This window comes from Epinephelus moara, chromosome 19, assembly GCF_006386435.1.
Source record: "Epinephelus moara isolate mb chromosome 19, YSFRI_EMoa_1.0, whole genome shotgun sequence".
NCBI classification, from domain to species: domain Eukaryota; kingdom Metazoa; phylum Chordata; class Actinopteri; order Perciformes; family Serranidae; genus Epinephelus; species Epinephelus moara.
Genome location: NC_065524.1, coordinates 30,226,005 through 30,244,561, shown reverse-complemented (window position 1 = coordinate 30,244,561; position 18,557 = coordinate 30,226,005). Strand labels below are relative to the sequence as shown.

General features: G+C 40.6%; 1 protein-coding gene across 9 annotated transcripts in view; it reads left to right on the top strand.

Annotated features, from left to right (window-relative positions):
- rtn4a (reticulon 4a) overlaps nucleotides 1-16,474 on the top strand; it is a 40,055-nt gene extending 23,581 nt beyond the window's left edge. For 8 of the 9 annotated variants that reach the window (XM_050072103.1, XM_050072105.1, XM_050072104.1 and 5 more), the window contains 6 exons: nucleotides 7,755-7,962; nucleotides 9,650-9,788; nucleotides 13,326-13,395; nucleotides 13,664-13,710; nucleotides 14,088-14,146; nucleotides 15,229-16,474. In XM_050072103.1, the coding sequence (XP_049928060.1) occupies nucleotides 7,755-7,962; nucleotides 9,650-9,788; nucleotides 13,326-13,395; nucleotides 13,664-13,710; nucleotides 14,088-14,146; nucleotides 15,229-15,271 (566 nt within the window). In that variant the 3' untranslated portion in view covers nucleotides 15,272-16,474. Of the gene's footprint in view, nucleotides 1-3,364; nucleotides 3,515-7,754; nucleotides 7,963-9,649; nucleotides 9,789-13,325; nucleotides 13,396-13,663; nucleotides 13,711-14,087; nucleotides 14,147-15,228 lie in introns of those variants that run through there. The other variant, XM_050072112.1, reaches the window with a different exon arrangement.
- Nucleotides 16,475-18,557: the final 2,083 nt, after the last annotated feature.

The window sequence follows — 18,557 nt, the reverse complement described above, 5'->3', positions numbered from 1 at the left end:
ATAGTATGATGACACATGGCATCACAGGATCACATGGTATTTCTGTGTAGTCACCAATCAAGAGTCTTTGTAGTTGCAACTGGGGGTGGGCTTTAACAGTTAACCAGTCGGTTCAATGTCTGCCTGGTAACAGCAGCAGCGGTGGCTAACATCCCACACCTAGCCATTAAATGGTCCCAACAAACTCACACCGACACCAAGATGGCTCAACTCTATCTATCTAATGACCATTAAGCAGCACTAGCTGCAATTTCTTTGCAACAAAAAAAAAGCCTATAAACGAAGCAACATTCATCGCAATGTTTTAGAAAATCTGCCATGAAATCAGACATATCAGGCCGCAAGAATCCCCAAAACAAACTTCAAAATCTTTCTAGATTTGAGTCTGGATTTCCAGGCTAGCAAAGTCCTGGAGGGACTAAACAATGCTACTATGAGCCGACACCAGATATCAGGGGTAACAAAAAAAAAAGGAAAGGATGTAGCCCATTGATATACAACAGTGTTTACTTTGTCTGCAGTTTGAATGATTGGCTATTCTCCCTCCCAAACATGATGAGACATAAAACCAATAAGGGTGAAGCTTTTTTCGTCATGACACTCTTGTTACCTGAAGCTAGCTAGCCAAATTCTAAGATTACCAAAACATTGGATTACGTTGCATGAATCTGGAAACACTACTGCGCAAAGTAGCCTAAATCTGTTGTTAATATATAAAGTTAGCTACATGCTGCAAAATAAAGTCAAGATTCAACACTTGACATGACGTATGAAATATGTAGATGCAACAAACTGGGAACCACTTGTTCTTAAAGCAGCGGTGCTGTGGTGACGTGAATACAGTGGAAGGGGAGGGGGAGTGCGACATCTAGTGGCTCATGTTATCAATAGCACCTTTATTAATTGTAATTGAATAATAAAAAAAATGCTTATTAAAAGTTACGGAAGCTTAAAGAGATGAAAGAAATTACCAGATGTTTTTTCCAGCCTTTAGGGCCGAAATGTAAAGACATGCAGTTTAGATCTGAAATGAAAGAATGATTACATTACTTCTTGATTAAATCGTAGAGGTGTGGACTTATCTTTGTCGCTTTGAATGCTGCACCATTTAAAGGGATAAAAACAGCTGTGCAGTGAGTCTGGTTCATTATGAGGTGGATGCAGCTGTAGTTCAAGTCGCTTTGCATCATGGGAATCAACCTCTCATCCTTTTATTTAAACAGAACTGCAGTAAAATTATATTTACATCCCCTAACGTTGAAGCAATGTCAGTGAACCTTATAAGTACATCATATAGAGGAAAAGGATCTGTCAGCATACATATACTGACAGTGTGATCACATGCGGCGTGCTGCTGTCTGCTGATCTTCATGTGTCCTGCTGTCGTTGCATCATAGTGCTGCTGTCGCGTCTCATCTCAACACTGAGGACTTTGTGCTGTGTGTGTGTGTGTGTGTCGGTGCTGTGCTTCATAACAGAGTGTCAGCTCAGCTCAGTTCATCGAGTCGTCATTCATTGAGCCGGTAACGAGCGAGGACCGCGAAGTGTCCGCCGCTTGACTGAAAGAAGCTGTTGTGTTTCTGTCAGGAGGGTTTGTGTGACACCACGAGGCCGAGTCGCACAATGAATAAGCAGTTTTTGGAGTACGTGTAACAGACTCTGTGGTTGCAGTAATGGTGATATTATCAAGCTTTATGTTGTAAGCTAACTGAGCACTGCGTAAACTGTCGTTGGCAATAAGGAATCTTTTTTCACCGACACAATGACTCACCTTCCTCCTGCAGTCATTGTGATTTGTTCATCGGGGGGAGAAAAAGACCAACTTGACTCATTCAGTAGTCAGAGCATGTTGATTTAAGATGAACTACCAATACTATGAATACAACCTTACAAATTAATTGTCGTTGCATGTAGTCCTGCAACTTTTAAACTCTACGATACTTCCTGTAAGATTATAGTAGTGTCTTTGTGTAGAGAAGATCAGATGTCTTACTGTGAAATCTTAAAATATTTTAAGCATATCAATACTTTGTCTTTTTGAGTGGATCCTATGTAGATGAATCCCTGTTCAGGTATTGAAGCGTTAACCTGCAGGTGATACTGTTGTTCAGGTTTCACAGGTTCTCTGAATGTATTGAACGTCTCTATCTGCCTCGGGTCCTGCAGCCTGGAGCAGTTTGACAATTCAAACAAGGCTCTGTCTCGTGTAGCACAGAAAATTCAAGACTTTAAACCGAGCGCAGTTGCATACAATATAATGTTAATTATGTACATATATTTTTAGTGTCAAATCATTACTTCAAGCTCCATAAAATCCCAGGATGTTTGTATTGGCTCCAGAGATTTCGGCCTTTGTTCCACAGTTATGTTCGAGTGATATTAAAAACAAAACTCTGTCAGAACAGGCACACGCTGCTCACATATCATATCATTAATGTAGGAAGATGCCAACTATAATCAGGTCTAATTTTAAGTACTAGTTGTTCACTTTCTTTTGGAGCCAGTGGCTCTCCCAGCATGCACCTGGTGTTCCTGGACAGCTGGCAGGTCCTTACATGGGTTTATAACTGATGCATAGTCACTCTTTCTTCTCTTCCAGTGGGTTGGATTTGAATTCCTAACTTTTATCTTTTCTGCTTGGCATCTCTGGAGCCGGTTGTCCTTTTACAGCCGGGTTATGCAACACACCTCCACCCTCCTCCTCCTCCTCCTCCTCCTCCTGCAGTCATAATCCTTATTAGAAAACCAGTTTCTTCATGATTACAGACGGCCTTTCACATATATACACGCCTCTGTCTGCAGTGGGTATACTTTGAACATCATGTAGTGTCACTAAGCAGTTATGACGTGTTCCCATCACTCTGAAGTTGTTCATATTTGCAGAGTAATTATGTTTAATTATGAACCTGCTTTTTGGTGGTTGATGTGGATCCTATTGAAGGAAGTTTTGTGCAGTTATTCATGAATCTGTCATGAACTGGCACCTGATTTTTCTGTATATTAACATAAATATAAAGTAGCAGCAAAGGGAAATGTTCAGGTAAAGTAATCAAGTGCAGCACTTAATTACTTTAATGGATTTGTGTTACATCTCAGTTAATTTAAAGGAAGTTATGTGGAAGAATGGTACCTGTAAAATAAAGAGTTGCTGATTTTTTCCCCACAGACAGTGTTGTTTTAAATACAATTTTACAAAGAAAAGTGGTAAAAAGGTGATTTTAGTTCATATATTTTGGCTGAAATCTGATCTTCTTTAAAGATTGGAGCATTTCCTCTCTATAGTGTTCAGTGTGTGTCATGGATCTAAACAGTGCTGCTTTATATATTTTAAAACATTAAATTAATTAGAGTCTAAATGTGTAGTCCATCCATCCAAACTGAGAGAGGCCGAGCTGCGCATGTCTCCCTCCCTCCTCCCTCCTCTTCCTCCCGTCTCTCGGTCTCACCTCTCAGCCAGGCGGAACCGCCGTGCTGCTGCATGCTTAACGGAGGTTCAAGATGGACGCCAAACAGGGTTAGTGTGGTCATAATCTTTTGTTTACCGACCCTCTCTCTCCTCGTTTACATGCCGCATTTGCGTACGGTTATGTGGCCGGTTCTGTATTTGCATGAGCACCGGGACTGTGGCTGGATTCAGCCCGGGGAGGGAGGGAGGCGGATCGGGGCCGCCTGCGGAGGTCATGCCGGACGGTTTGACGTTTTGTCCCCGCGGTGAGGACTGGGCTGTCGGTGGGGGGCCACCAGACGGCATCCCGGGGCGGATAATAAAACACTTAGGGACCAGGTTGAAGAGGGCTGGCGATTAAACATAGCGAGTAGTGAAACGAGATCAGCGGGTTTAGCTGGCTGTGATGCGGGGTCTATTTTTAGCCAGGCTTCGGCGATGCTAGCACGCCTGCTACCATATGTAGCCAGGCAGCCACATTTGGACCGCGGACCCTCCTCCTCCTCCTTCCCCACCACCACCTCCTCCTCCCATGCTGGCTGCTCGGTCCGTGTCTTTACATCCAGACACCAGGTCTGTGTCAAACCTACCGGCCACAGCTGCTGTGTGGCTAACAGAGCTAACACCGAGTTAGCATACTGAGCGGTTAGATAATGAGGGGAGAGCTAGCTGTCAGCTAACATGCTAACCTGCTGTCAACGCCCACATGCACACTCCGCTTTGCTCAATAAGCAAGAAGCTTCCCGAAAATGCAGCAGCTGTTTCTAATGATTATGGTGTCTAAATAACCGTCAGGCAGCCAGCTGACACAGGGTTTTACTGCTCTAAAGCAGCCAAGAGGCGTTGTCTTATCTGCTCTGGCATCACTTTAAAGCACTGACACTGTAGCTTGTGTCATCATAAAAAGGCAGCATTGAAAATCATTTTAAAAAGCACAGTTTATAAGATAACTCTGGTAAAAACTGTGCAGAATGGATACCACTCCAATAGTTGGGCTGATTATATATAATGTTTGAACAGTCACAGATGTGAATACATCATTAAAATATGAAGAACTTGATGTGTAAGACAGTTAAAATAGATTTGTTGCAATGTAGTTGGCTTTACTAATGGTTATTAATGTCATTTATCAACACAAAACAATGACACTTAGATTATTGATTGTCAAAGAATTGTTTCCAGAAGGGATCAACTAACAGTAAGTCATTACTAATTCAATCTGCTGACCTTATTTTCCACCTGTGAAATGTCCAGAAAATGTTAAATTTGCCTGTCATAATTTCTCAGACGCTTTGGTGACATCTTCATGTGTCGTTTGTTGTTGGACAACAATCCTAAAAACCAAAGACATTAAATTATCAGTCATATGTCGCAAAGAAAAGCAAAATGTTTGACAGTAGACTGAAATGCCGTGACCTCGCGCAAAGGGCCTGTGCCGTTTTTCTTCAGTAGAAAAGTGGTGGCAGGATGCTGGGGGGTGCTACATCCCAGCCCTTTTTTAATGACGTGCTGCTTGTGGGTTTGGTTTGACAGCAGTCACCAGCAACATTCAGTTTTCGCCACGGATCTGCTCCCACCAATTGTCTTTTTGTCTGTTGTGACAGCAGACAGTAGCCTAGCTAAAAAAGCGGCAGTGACGTCACTGTCACCTTTCTAAAAAGTTCAGAGATTTTCAACTTGAAGCAGTCAGAGCGGCTGGTACCTAGAAAAATCACTATATTGGACACAGGCCCCAATGAATCTAATATTTATCATATATTTGATCAGACTGAAAGTGAAGACAGGATGAAGACATAATTTTGGGCTATGAGAATTGCATTATTATAAGTTGCAGCACAAATTTGAATTGGTTTAGATCAATAGAATCTGAGAGGCACAACATTGCAATTTTTAACTATTATACATTATTAGCTTAATCTTTTTATGGCTGTAACTAAGGCTTATCTTTTTTTTTTTTTTTAGTCCAATCTTAATGACTTAAATGACTTCATGGATTAGGCTATCTATTTTGTTGACAATTGACATGTCAGCTCAGCACTTAATCTTTGTTTCCTAGCGTCCCATGTCTGCAGAATGAACATGTTTTACATTAATGTGAGTGCAGGTGTCCTGCAGTTAGAGCAGTCAGTCGGATTTGTCCACTTGGCAACAAGGTGTTGCAGGAAATCTGATTTGAGGTTTTCAGCCCCTTAAGCTCATTTATTGGCTTGAATATTTTGGTCAGCAGCCAAACGTATTGTGGCCGGTCAGTCGGCCTGTAGTGCTGACCAGCATGCACCTGTACATCATGAGCTCACCCTGCAGCCTCAGTTTGCATTTTAATGCTTCTTTGCTTATCAGCAAACATTCTTTATCACTGGATGCATGTAAGACCTTGAGACTCAATTATTCTGTACTGGTTTATGATGTGGACTGTGGTGTTGAATTTTAAAGTAAGTCCTCAATTACCAGTCCTCTTCAGCTGTAATTTCCGATAAGCGAGGCAGAAACATTAAACTGTCAAATTCCAGCGTGTGGTTGACGCTCTGGTCGTTCAGAGTCGCAAAGTACAGCATGTGTTGGCTGTGAGCGACGTCAGAGCCTGCAGGAGACCCAGGACTCCTTCACTGCTAATATTGTCCACTGACCTGCCTGGAATTCCCTGATGAAATATAAGCATGCTCAGTGCAGCACTCAGGTCATGAGCTCAGCTGTCTCCCAGGAGAGTCCGACCCCCACCCACTATCTCCATCTTCACTAACACCCGTCTGTCTGGGTCCTTAGAGGGCGAAGGAGCTTCCTGCAGCACCCAGGAAGACCCCATATTTAAAATGGAGATGGAAATGAACGGTATATTAGCATTTTTTCACAGCCAGTGATCATATGTGTTTATTATGTGGTCAATCAAGTGCTTGGGCAGCTTTTATTGTGAAGTAGTTTTAGGAAATGTCCACCTCCAAGTTTGCGGAGCTTTGTTATCACTCTGACACTCTGATGACTCGCAATGCCAGGACATATTTGGTGGCGTGTGGTCAGTGGATCCATTTTAGGGAGGGCTGTTGCCAGATGTTGCAGTGATGACTGACTCTTACTGCAGTTTGTGTGGCAACTCACAGCTCAGCTTTGAAAACCTCATGATGACGTAGTTAGTTTCTGTGGCAGAGGTGTCTCATTCCTCTGCTGCTGATATGTAAACTCTGACCTGCTCTCGTCTTTGTACGTTAATGGCTGTTAGACATTTTAAATGATGTCCGTGCTGCTCTGTGTGATGTTAAAATGTATTTTAAACAGTTTACTGAACACAGGTCGGGTGTGCTTTGGCTACGACTCACTATCCACAGGTGTAAAATGCTGACAGAAAGTTTAGATCTTGTGATCCTATTTCAGAAGTTTATTTCTCTCCATGACACAACTGTTATTGTTATTGTCAGCCCTCTTTTGTTAGCAGCCATTTTGTTCTCCATCACAAACCTGGCAGAAGAACAGGAAGCAGGGTGGGGGAGATTCAGTGTTTATCCACAGCAATCTGAATCAAACCTTCCATAACACCAACAGTGAGCTGGGTTGGAGTTTTTGTGATTTTTGGACGGCATGATAAAACGAAGGTCATCCAAGTTAAAGCTGATGACCTCCAAAAGGGGCCGGCGGAGCTGGTGTTACATCACTTGGAAGTCGTCATGGTGACATCAGGGTGGAAAGTGTAAAAGTCCAGAAGGCACAGAGATGAGGAAGTTTGTGAGTCAGAAGCTGCAGTGAGGGATGACAGTGTGTGACCCCTGACCCCCAGCAGAACTGCAGCACAGACTTCATTGATGGAGGAGACATAAAGATGCTCCACCTCCACACCATCACATGCACCAGCAATGTGAGAGAGAACTGAAGCAGAAAATTTAACTCTAGTAAAGTAGTGTAAAAGCACAAACAGTGTTTGTTTGGAGCGGATGTTCACTTAACACTGATTCATTATATGAGGCTTATTTTTTGTCTGGTCCCAAAACGAATTGATCCTCAATTTCATCAGTGCATCTCTGTCACTTCCCACTACGATCTCATGATTTCTGAGCTCATCTTGTGTATCAGAAAGAGTTGTAAAATTCACTGAGTTAGTTTGAAAAATACCCTTTGGTCCTGCAAATGTCAAGGAATTTCCTTTATCAGTTATGGCCATGTTAACTATGAATAGTTGAAACATGACAGCACAATAGAAGTAAGTTAGGTATTTGAGTACAAATATACAGCACAGTACAACCTCCAGGCTTCATTGAAGGGCAAACTGACCCTGTCTCTGGATAATTGACACTAACTATCACTCCTCCTTTTCCTCCTGCAGTGGTGGATCTCCTCTACTGGCGTGATGTGAAGACCACGGGTGTGGTGTTCGGCGCCGCCCTGCTGCTCCTCCTCTCCCTGACGGTGTGCAGCATCGTGAGCGTGTGCTCCTACATCGGCCTGGCTCTGCTCTCAGTCACCATCTGCTTCAGGATATACAAGGGCATCCTGCAGGCCATCCAGAAGTCAGATGAGGGGCACCCATTCAAGTGAGTACCACCGAGAGAGAGTTTTCAGGGTCATGAATGTTAGAAATGCACCTCCTTGTTAATGAATAACTTTACCAAAAACACCTGGTTTTATCTAACTTCCATTTCCCTTAACAAGCTGGGTCATAGCTGTTTGTGATGTGTATCTTCTTTCCTTCAATAGCAAGTATTTTAACAGAGAGAAAAACAGCATAATTCAAAAACTAAATGTATTATTTACATTTTAAATAGTTTTGGCACCAAAAGAAGAATTACATAATTCAAACTTCTCTTTAGTTGATGTCCCCACAGTGTTGCATGAAAGAGGAGAATACTGTTGGAACCATTTTCCCCCTCAAATAACCCTCAGAATCAAACATTAATGCAGTCTGGTTTCACTGGGAGTTAAACTCGGCCAGACACATCACAAAAATCAATGACCCGATTAATCCTAACTATCAGTCAGTGCTTTAGGCAGTCTGCTGCTGTTATGTGTCTCAGGCCTTACAGAGCTATTTATTTTTTAGTTTTGTATTGTATTAGATTTTTTGTGTTTTTAGCAACACTACAAGAAGCTACATGGCAAAGCATCACAAAAACCTTTCTGCATATTCAGAGAGATCTGTAAAGTAGTTACTGCACAGAGCTGATGTTTACTGAGCCTGTTGATTCCACCTCCTGTTGGTTGTTTGTTTGTTCGTTCATCCTCCGCCCTGGCTCTTTTTCAAAACCCTCTTACTGTGTTTTTTTTCACCTGCTGCTCAGCAAACTGACCTCAGAGCGCTTTGCAGGCCAATTAGCTCAGATTAACATAAGCTGGGGAAAATAAAGTGAGCTCAAAGAGTCACATTACAAGCTGATTTCTACCGATTTGACAGTTTGTAAACCTCCATGAGACGAAGGAAAGCTGCATTAAAGAGGCAGGAGGAAATGTCACAGTGAACAAACGTGCGCAGAGATGTTGAGGTGGTTTTATTGAATATTCGGCACCATTGTGGATGTTAAATGCTTTCAGGTGAACCTCAATCTGTACACCTTCAATCACAATATATGCTAGGCTTGAGCTGTGTAAAGGTATTATGGTATGGCAGCTTATTTAGAAATACAATCAAAAGTACAGCTGCTCCTGTTTCTGTAGTGCACAGCATGCACCACCAGATGGCAGACTGTACAAGTGGAACAGGCAGCTTAACTGAGAAAGATAGTGACTACAAGTTGTGGGGATAACGTTACATCTTACTCATTGAATTAAGAGTTAATTTCCGCCAAACCAGAGTTGGTTATTGTTGGAGCAGCTGTAGCTAGATGACTAACTAGACAAAGTTAGACTGTTTTGGTGAGTTTTATTCTCTTTCTGTTGAGTTTGAGTTGAGCGTGTTTTACAATGAGATAACAAAGCACGTGAATTGAGTGAATTCAGAAGGTGTACAGTTCTATTTTTCCGTTTAATAAGAAAAATAGGTGTAAGACTATTTCCTTTCTTGACATTTGAGCTTGTGGAGTGTAGCGAACACATCTTACAGCTGAAACTCAGAGGTGGGGGGCTACAAATACTTGTATTTATTTACATAAAAAACATTGTATATTGTATACCCTGATGAAATGCCAGGAAGGTATGGAAAAATTACACCAAGCCTAGTGTATGCATCATTTTGTATGACATTCTAATCAATCTTCGTCGTCTCTGCTCCTCTGCTCTCCCTCACAGGCAGTACCTGGACCAGGAGGTGGCACTGCCTGAGGATACTGTCCACAAGTACAGCGACATGTTTCTGGCCAAGCTCAACAAGATCATCAGTGAATTAAGGCGCCTGTTCCTGGTCGAGGACCTGGTCGACTCCATCAAGGTGAGAGCAACTCCGGTTAACACCAGCTCGACCCAGAAATGATCATTAATACTGAATTAAATAAAAGAGCAGGAGGTTAGTGCCTAAACTTAATCACCAGTTGTGATGGCTGGTAGTGTTTTCACCCTCTGTGTGTGTCATCATGGTAAAATTGTTATCCTGGGGACACCTTTAGGGCTTTTCCATTGGCACTTTTTTCCATGGCTTCTCTTTAATAAAAACAGGTCTACTAATACCACAGAGAGGAAGAGTCAAAGCAGAAACAGCCACAGTGAAATGTTAGATGAAAAGCTGCAGACAACACTTACTGCACCTCTGCAAACAGCTCACCTCCAACATGTCTTTTACCTGCTGTGCTTTGTGAGGGATGATTTCTCAGTATTCTCAATATTTATTTCCGCGATAGAGAGAAAGGGTGAATGTCAGAGCAACAGAGCCATATTGTTAAGAACAGTAAGTGAGAGACAGACAGAGAGAGCACAAGCAAGAGAGGGACGGAAAATGATGGGCATAGTTTGCTTCTGCTTCCCCGGCAATGGGAGAAATGTGCGTAACATGCGGGATAGACAGGTGATCATCATCTGCGCACTGCATTGCCAGGGACTGTCGTGTGCACTCAAAGACAGAGACGCACTGAGTGGCGCAGCCCGTTCTTTCTGAACCTTTTGTGTGCGAGACGCAGAGTCAGTGACAGACCATTGAAAAAAGCAGAAGGAAGCGAAGAAGTGGTGCGAGGAAACACATCAACCCTGAGCTTTAAAGAGCCTAAATGTTTTAACATTACTTATATGTTTTTAGAGTAGAGATTTAGGTTTTTAATTCTGCTCGGGTAGTGCTTGGACAGAAACTGTGCGGGGTCATGTAGCGTCGGGCCTGATTTTGTTTTTGGGCTGATCAAAGCTCTACACTGTCATCGCAGGAACTACCATAGAAGCAGTTTTGAGTGCTTTGCTAGGTGTGTTTCAAGATGCAGTCACAAAACTTAATATGTGTGTAGTTGAGATCGAAATAGACATCAGGTTTGACATGGGTAAGAAGTAGGGAAGGGTTGTGGAGAATATACTGAGGGAGACGTACCTGTAGATGAACAGCTTTACCTTAAGTTAGCTTCATCTCAGCTCCAGTTTTCTCTGTAGGCTCTCCAGTCCTTATACAGCTCTCCATCCAGGATGTCAATCAAACTGAGATTTTTTCATCCTTTTTTGGGGCTTTTTCTGTCCAAATGTTGCTCCATATAAACAGTGCGAGCTGCTGGATGGCGTCCACGTTTGTTTCGGTACAAGAACATAGTTGGCATTCTCTTTGTGGGGTCATCACCATCAGTGAATCGTAAAGTTTATGCTCCTTACCGCTTGTCAAACATTAAAACATCAGTGCAAGTTGGTGGAAACTTTCCCAAGCTTAATTTAGACACTTAATGTTGAGTTTTAATGTAAACATTCTGCCCCTCTGCACACGATATAGATGTTGTCCTGCTGTCTTTTCAGCCAGTGTGTTTTAAAAGATCAGCGGTGTTAATCAGTAGCACCTACAGTGGGTTAATGTGTCTGTAGACCAGTGTTGGTAACAGACAAGCTCTCAGAGCTCTGCAGCTGTCAGAGGCCTGTCGTCACCTCGCTGCCTGCACCCTCCAGCCGGCAGTCCAAATACAGATCTGAGAATATCACAGTGCCCTTAGAGGGTAAAAGAGACTGATTCTTTTAATCCGATCAGGAGGAAGTTTGAGCCTCAGGAATGTTTGAAAACTCTCGCCAGATTACAAGCGTGTGTGTCTGGATGCATTATGGGATATTCTTGTTATTCCTCCGCCTGTGATTAATTTCCTGTTATCAGTTTATAACTGCACCAGCAGCTCATTAAAATGTCACAATCTTCTCTCACACAAGCCTCCAGTCAGGAATCCAACCGTTTTAACTGTGCAGGGTCTTTGCACTGGCAGCCATGTTGGCTCCAGGCTGTTTCCATGCTCATCATTAACACGAGCAGAAAACTGTCACATCGTATTACAGCACTGTAAGCATTCATATTAAAACAGCTTTACACTGTTTCAGTTTTACACTACAAAGATCAGATGTGTTTCTGCATCCTGAGCCTGTTTGAACCCGCGAAAATGAACCAGCTGAAGGTTTTTATGTCAGAAAAACACCAAGTGTTGAAATGGATTTAGTTGTTAGGATCATTTTCTGACTGGACTTAGACAAACATAACATTGTACCCGTCTGGATTTTGAACAAGGTGGCAATGCTGAAATTAGTTCGAAATTTAGTGTTGAAATTATGAGTCATCTATTAGTTGATGAACTTGACTTTTGTCACAATTTTCTTGTGATATTTTAAAAACTAAAAGATTAATTGAAGTCATTGTTAAACACCCTGAAAAAATAAATCCTACAGTGGGCCGATATCTTAACATTTCATTCAGTTCTGCAAAGAAAATATATGAAAAGTTCCTGAAAGTAACAAGAAAACTCATCGCCGATTCAATATTCACAGGAAATAATCTACTTAACATTCATCCAAATCACTTATTTTACCCAAACTTCCTGCAGTTATTGCCATCACTCTGTCGGTTAATTGTGCAGTTGTTCTATTATGCAGTGAATATAATATGAAATATCCATCAAACAGTCAGTTGACTCAATGATAGAAAAGCACTCTCTGAAGGTAAAAGGTTGGGGACCACTGGCTCATAGAAACATTACAGAGCGAGGTGAGGGCAGACACTGGACCGGTGGCCATCATATAAATAAATATAATAAACACGGCTGAGATATTTCTGTTTCGATATTCTTGACTGTTTATAAAGAGAAACAGACGACCCGTCTCGGACACATTGATTCAGTCTGATCAGTTTTTAGATTTGCTCTTGGAGTGTCTCTGTTTATTTAAAGGGTGACCTAATATAACAAGTTCTATGAGTAAATAAGAGATCATTAACTTAATTAATTCCTGTAAGGGAAACTCTCTAATTGGTTTTGAACCAGACCTGTTTATTTCCTTAGGTCAGTAAAAGGATTGTTGTTTCAGGAATATGAACTGTGGTGGTCTGAGGTGTAGAGAAGAGGAAGTATAAAGTAGAATAAAATGGAAATACTTAAGTTAAATTTTGAGGTACTTATATTAAAGTACAGTAAATTTACTTTGTTACTTTCCACCACTGGGAATGAACTGTACCGTGTAACAGCAGTGATATGTTGCCTATTAAGTACGGCATTTATGACCCTAACCCTAATCCTAAAAATACAAAGAAGTAACATGACACTGCTTTATTCAGTGTTTTTACCTGTTTAAATCACCTGGTCTGTTTGTCGTGGAGAGGAAGAGACCTCTGCTGATAATTCACCTCACAATAAAAACCTCCTGGACGATGCACATTGAATTCTAGCTGGGAGAAGTTTTAGCTGGTTGCAATTCACTGCTAAACGCCACCAATCCCCCTAAACCTCACACACTTCACCTTTAAATATCAAGTCCTTTATTTTAGATCTTCATGTTTGTGACATTTATAATTAATTCGTTTTTGTTTTCCTCTCTGCAGTTTGCTGTGTTGATGTGGATTCTGACCTACGTTGGCTCCTTGTTCAACGGTCTCACTATTCTTATTCTGGGTGAGTGACAGTGTGTCAGTATAAAGCCTTCATTTCCCATCATGCTTTAGATGCTTTTCCTACTCTGGCTCCATCTGCTGGTGAAATCAAGAATCACACTGACTTCTTCTAGAAACAGAATAATTTAAAGATCATAAAATGTACACACAGTAACTTCAAACTGTGATCTGAGTTTAAGTTTCTCTGTGATAGATTCAGTGTCTGTTGTAAATCAGACTAACAGGAAGCAGCAGGTGGTAAAACTCAATGTCTGCTTCTTTGTCTTCAGGTCTGATCGCAGCGTTCACCTGCCCGATCATCTATGAGAAACACCAGGTAAGAACAACAGTCTTTGCCATTAATTCAGCATTTCCTTTTGTAGAGTTTTTAAATGGAAGTGAATAAAAGATGAGTCTCAGCAGACATATTTTGTTTTCAAAAATATTTTTCCATTAAACTCACTTTTCTGCTGCTTTTTTGATGGGTGTGTGTGTGTGTGTGTGTGCTTAATGGGACTCAGCTAAATTAGACTTTGTTCACACATCATTATTATTATTTACTCATTAAACTTAAAGACTTTTATCTTGAAAGCAAGAGTTCAGCAGTCTCACAGCCACATTTCATTGCTGCTCTTTTCACAAACTAGTGAACTAAGAACAGTTCGAGTGCTGTACTAAAGTAAAATCCTGACACTTGTTTGTTTGTGTTTTCAGGCTCAGATCGACCACTACCTGGCTCTGGTCAACAACCAGGTCAAAGACATCGTTGGAAAGTAAGTAGTGTGACCTGCTGTCCTTCAGAAATGTTTCAGAGTGGACCTAACAAAATGAAAATGTTTATTATCAACCTGCTCAGACTAAAAGGAAGAACCAACCCAACAGTTGACCACATGGTGGCGCTAATGCACCAACTGTTTTTAAACTGATGAAACAACTGAACAGAAAACTGATTGTGGACAGAGACGTTTGTCAACAGCTTTTCAGATTTCTCCTCATGACTGATCTCTGTTGTATGGAAACCCAAGAAAAGACAAAGTAATTTAAATGTCAGGTGTGGCAAAAATAAATTCACTTCGTCAAAATAATAGAATTCAGTATCTTGGGAGAAATTCAGCGGCAACATAAAACTCAATTGGGTTGAGTCTGTCTCTTAACTTCCAAGGAAGTTGATTATGATTAAACAAGTAGCATTTCAAAAGCTAAAACTTAAATTAATTAAATGTAAGACAAAAATAATTTACTACTAATTGCATTCTTTTTTTATTTATGTTTTATACAGTGTGCCAATTTTTTGGGAATTGGGCTTGTACATTTACATTTAATGCATTAATGTATGGAAGGTGGAAGCTGGCAAAATAAAAAACAAATTAAAAAGTTTATACATGACTCAGTTAAAAAAAAAGATGGAATTACCAAGAAGAATATTAAAAATTAATACCGGCATTAAATGTTAAAATTGGACTGAAATGTGAATTTTAAAATGAATAAATAATTATTTAAAAATGAATAAAAATAAATAGGAAAATTAATAATTTGTCATATTTGATCAATTAATTAATGCCTACATTTTTGGTACATTTAATGGTAAATTTATTTACTGAGTCAATGTATTTATTTTTTTATTTTGGCAGCTTCTGTCAGATTTTAATGGAAAATGGAAATAATAATAGTTATAATACATGGGATTAATATAGTGCTTTTCAGGATACTCAAAGATGCTTTACAACAACAGTATTGAGAAAAAAAAAAGATGAAATAATCCATCCAAAATTTATTTTAAAGGTTCTAATTTTTTCCATTCCTGCCTTTGAATCTTTTTAATGTATATATTTTTTAACTTTGTGTCGTCCTGCAGGATCCAGGCGAAGGTTCCTGGGATGAAACGCAAAGCAGAGTGAAGTAACGACAAGTCAGAGTTTGGATTCAGGATGTCCTGAGAAGAGAGATGGTTGGAGGGGAGGGTGTGTGGGTGGGTGAGGGAGGGCAGTGGGGGGGTGGATATGAAGGAAGTCTGGAGGAGGAGAGGAGGGGTCTGGCGTGGACGCAGCCCTTCTAACTTTATTTGTCAAAATAATAAAAACACTTTTTTTTCCAGTTCAGAATTCCTTTTTTTGTGTTTTCTGGAAAAGTTGAAGCAGGTCGGAGTTCAGCTGAGGTTCACGACACCGAGGTCGGCTCGACGATGCACCTTTTTTTTATATGTATGTATCAAGTTTGAAATGTTTGTTTCTGTGAAACTCACAGAAACACATTTTAATCTTGAATCAACCCTCCCTCTACCCACCCAGTGCATTGTGGGAGTTCAGACGCTCCCTCAGTTGGCTTCGGGTGTTCTTTATTTTTTCGTTGTCGTCTTTTGAGCCGAGCTGAGAGATTTATTTTTTCCTTCGTCTGCTGTTTTTTTGAGAAAGACCTGAGCGAGCAGCAAACAGCACCTCATTTGTATTTTCTCTTTTTTTGGTATGATTACTGAGTTAGAAGTATTTTGTGATTTTACTGTTTAACTGAAACACCGTCGTGTCCCTCAAGCTTCGAGCTCGTTTCCTCGGTAACCTGCTGCGTGGTTTTGCCTCGACGTGACGGATATGTGAACGACGTCTTTGAGTCCTGATGAGGCAGCGGGGGAGAGGTGGGGCGGAGGGGTGGGGGCTTGTACTACCATTTAAAAACTTCATCGCTTCTGAGTAACTCTAGCTAGAAACATCTAGAAAACCTTTGCCAGACAAATAAAACACATTAATTACATCAAAGTTGTTATTTCCATGTCATTTGCAGCTGTCTAGTAATGAAAAACTCTGGAAGAAACACGTTTACATTCATCCACATCAGATAAAATAATAAAAAGTAAAAAAAAATATGAAATGGGATTTAAAGAAAAAAATAAATAACCATACTGTCTGTGGAGCCAATATCTTAATGAAGTTGCAACTTGATGTGACTTTGATAAACCTTCGAGCATTTGTTTGTTATGCAAGTATAATTGTGAATGATAAACTTCATACTTCAATTGTGACGATAAAAAGCTTCCAGCCGGGAGCCGTGTTTGTGGAATGCATTGTGAGATGTAAACAATTATCAATAAAGCTTCTAGACGAAGAAAAGTCCCGCCCCCTCATCTGTCCGTCAACTGCTAACTCCGGTTAGCCTGTGTTAGCCTCAGTGTGCTACATATGGAAGCCCATTTCAACCAGACAAATGAAAGGGAGCAAAAAAAGATGAATGAAAAATGTGTCTCTTTGAGTCATAATGTCAAAGTTTCATTACATTATTTAGGTCAAAATTCTGACACATAAAATCACAATTTTGACTTTCTAATCCAAAATTTTGAGGTATTAAGTCAAAAATTTTAAAAAGCAGGGTTCCCACGGTCATGAAACTGTTTTCCAGGCCTATGTTTTGTTAACCAAGACTTTGACACTGAGATTTAGTTGGACATGTATACTCACTGTCCGTGTCACTAATTGAGGCCAACAGTTTCTACTGATGAATAGCTAACGTTAGCTTGATTGGGAGGCTGCTGCAGTAACGTTACAGTTAAACAGCACAGCAGCATCAGACAGTCGTCCCCGACTACGTCTCAACCTGTAGATCAAACAGTTGGCGAATAACAGGTTGGTTATTTCTAAACAGTTACCATAAAGATACCCAGTAATTCAACAAGTTATTAGATTGAGTCACGGGGTATCATGATCCAGACATCTGTATAGATGTCCGGATAAGCAATATCTGGCCACTGTGTCTCTGATCCACTTGGTTGGGGAATCCTGAAAGGGCTTGATGGCGATCAGCCTTAATTTATTGGGGTATCTCGACCACTTGGGTTCAGGCAAGAGCTCAAAACTATTATTAGATATGTCCATAATCACACTGATATCTATAGGATATTCCATCCTCAAGGGACGCAGCCCTGACACTTTGCAATGTGACCGCATGTGCCTGTCTGGTCTATACGCTTAGTCGCAGATGCCTGGGAGGTGCTTAAATATTATTATAAGGGTGCATCAGTGAATTAAATCATGGAAATGGAGTAAAATATCATGGTAAAAATGTGTGGGAACCCTGTCAGTCATGGTAATATAGGATAATATGTACAAGTTTTGACTTAATACTGAAATTGAGACGCTGAGACAACAATTGATGTTAAAATTACAAGATTCCAGGTCTAAGTTACAGGATAATAGGTAAATAAAATTGAATTTGCAAGCGTAAATTATGAGACACTGACCTTAAAGTTTACTAGCAGGGATCTGTTGCTTCATTACGGTCTCGTAGTTTTGCTTAAATTTTCATCTTTAAGATTCCTAACATTTTGTCAGAAATGGGCTTCCATAGTTGAAGGTTTCTTGTCAGAGGTTTTAATTTTCAGCTGTGTGGAGGAGACTGAAGTTGGTTTAGATGTGTTTAACTCTGCCTTCAGTCTCTGAATGATGTCTTTACAGTAAATGTGGTGAAACAACAGAAAACAAGCTGAGAAATACTTGTAAATCAGAAGCTAACTTCAGTCTCCTGAGCTGAGATCGATCCTGATTCTGAGGAGTCAAAATGATTGATATGTTTGTCATTCTGGTTTAAACTGAACTGAAGTGATGCTTCCAGTACAAAACACATGTCCTACAGACATGAATTCACTTTCAGAATCATGAATGTGAAGAGCAACTGAACAAATGTGGTAAACTGTTTTAATTCAGACTCAAAGTTCATCTTCGTCCTTAAACAGCAGAAACAAAAACACAATATAAGGAACTCCACTCACCTCGTGTAGTTTTTGTTTTTACAAGATAATTTAACATCTAAAATGTGACTGTGATAAACAAATATTTCTTTTACTTCCATGTGTTTGGCATGAATCAACAGATAACAGAAGAGTTAATGCAGGAACACTATTATCATATACTTATACCTGCAGTGATAGATTTGTGGCCTCAAGCTGACAGACACACAGCTCCAACATATCACCTTAAAAAGGAGCTGTGTTTAAAGTGTTAACATTTTACTACTTCCACATCCAGCAGTCACAGAGCAACATGATCATTAATTAAGAGTCTTTTTGTCCACCTGATGAATATGTACTACCAAGCAGGATTTGGGCTCAGCGAGGTAATTTCAGGGTTTACCAGGAAGCAGGTTCTCTTTCTACAGGGTCAAATCACCGTGGTAACTGATGCTGAAGAGCTGACCTCCTCC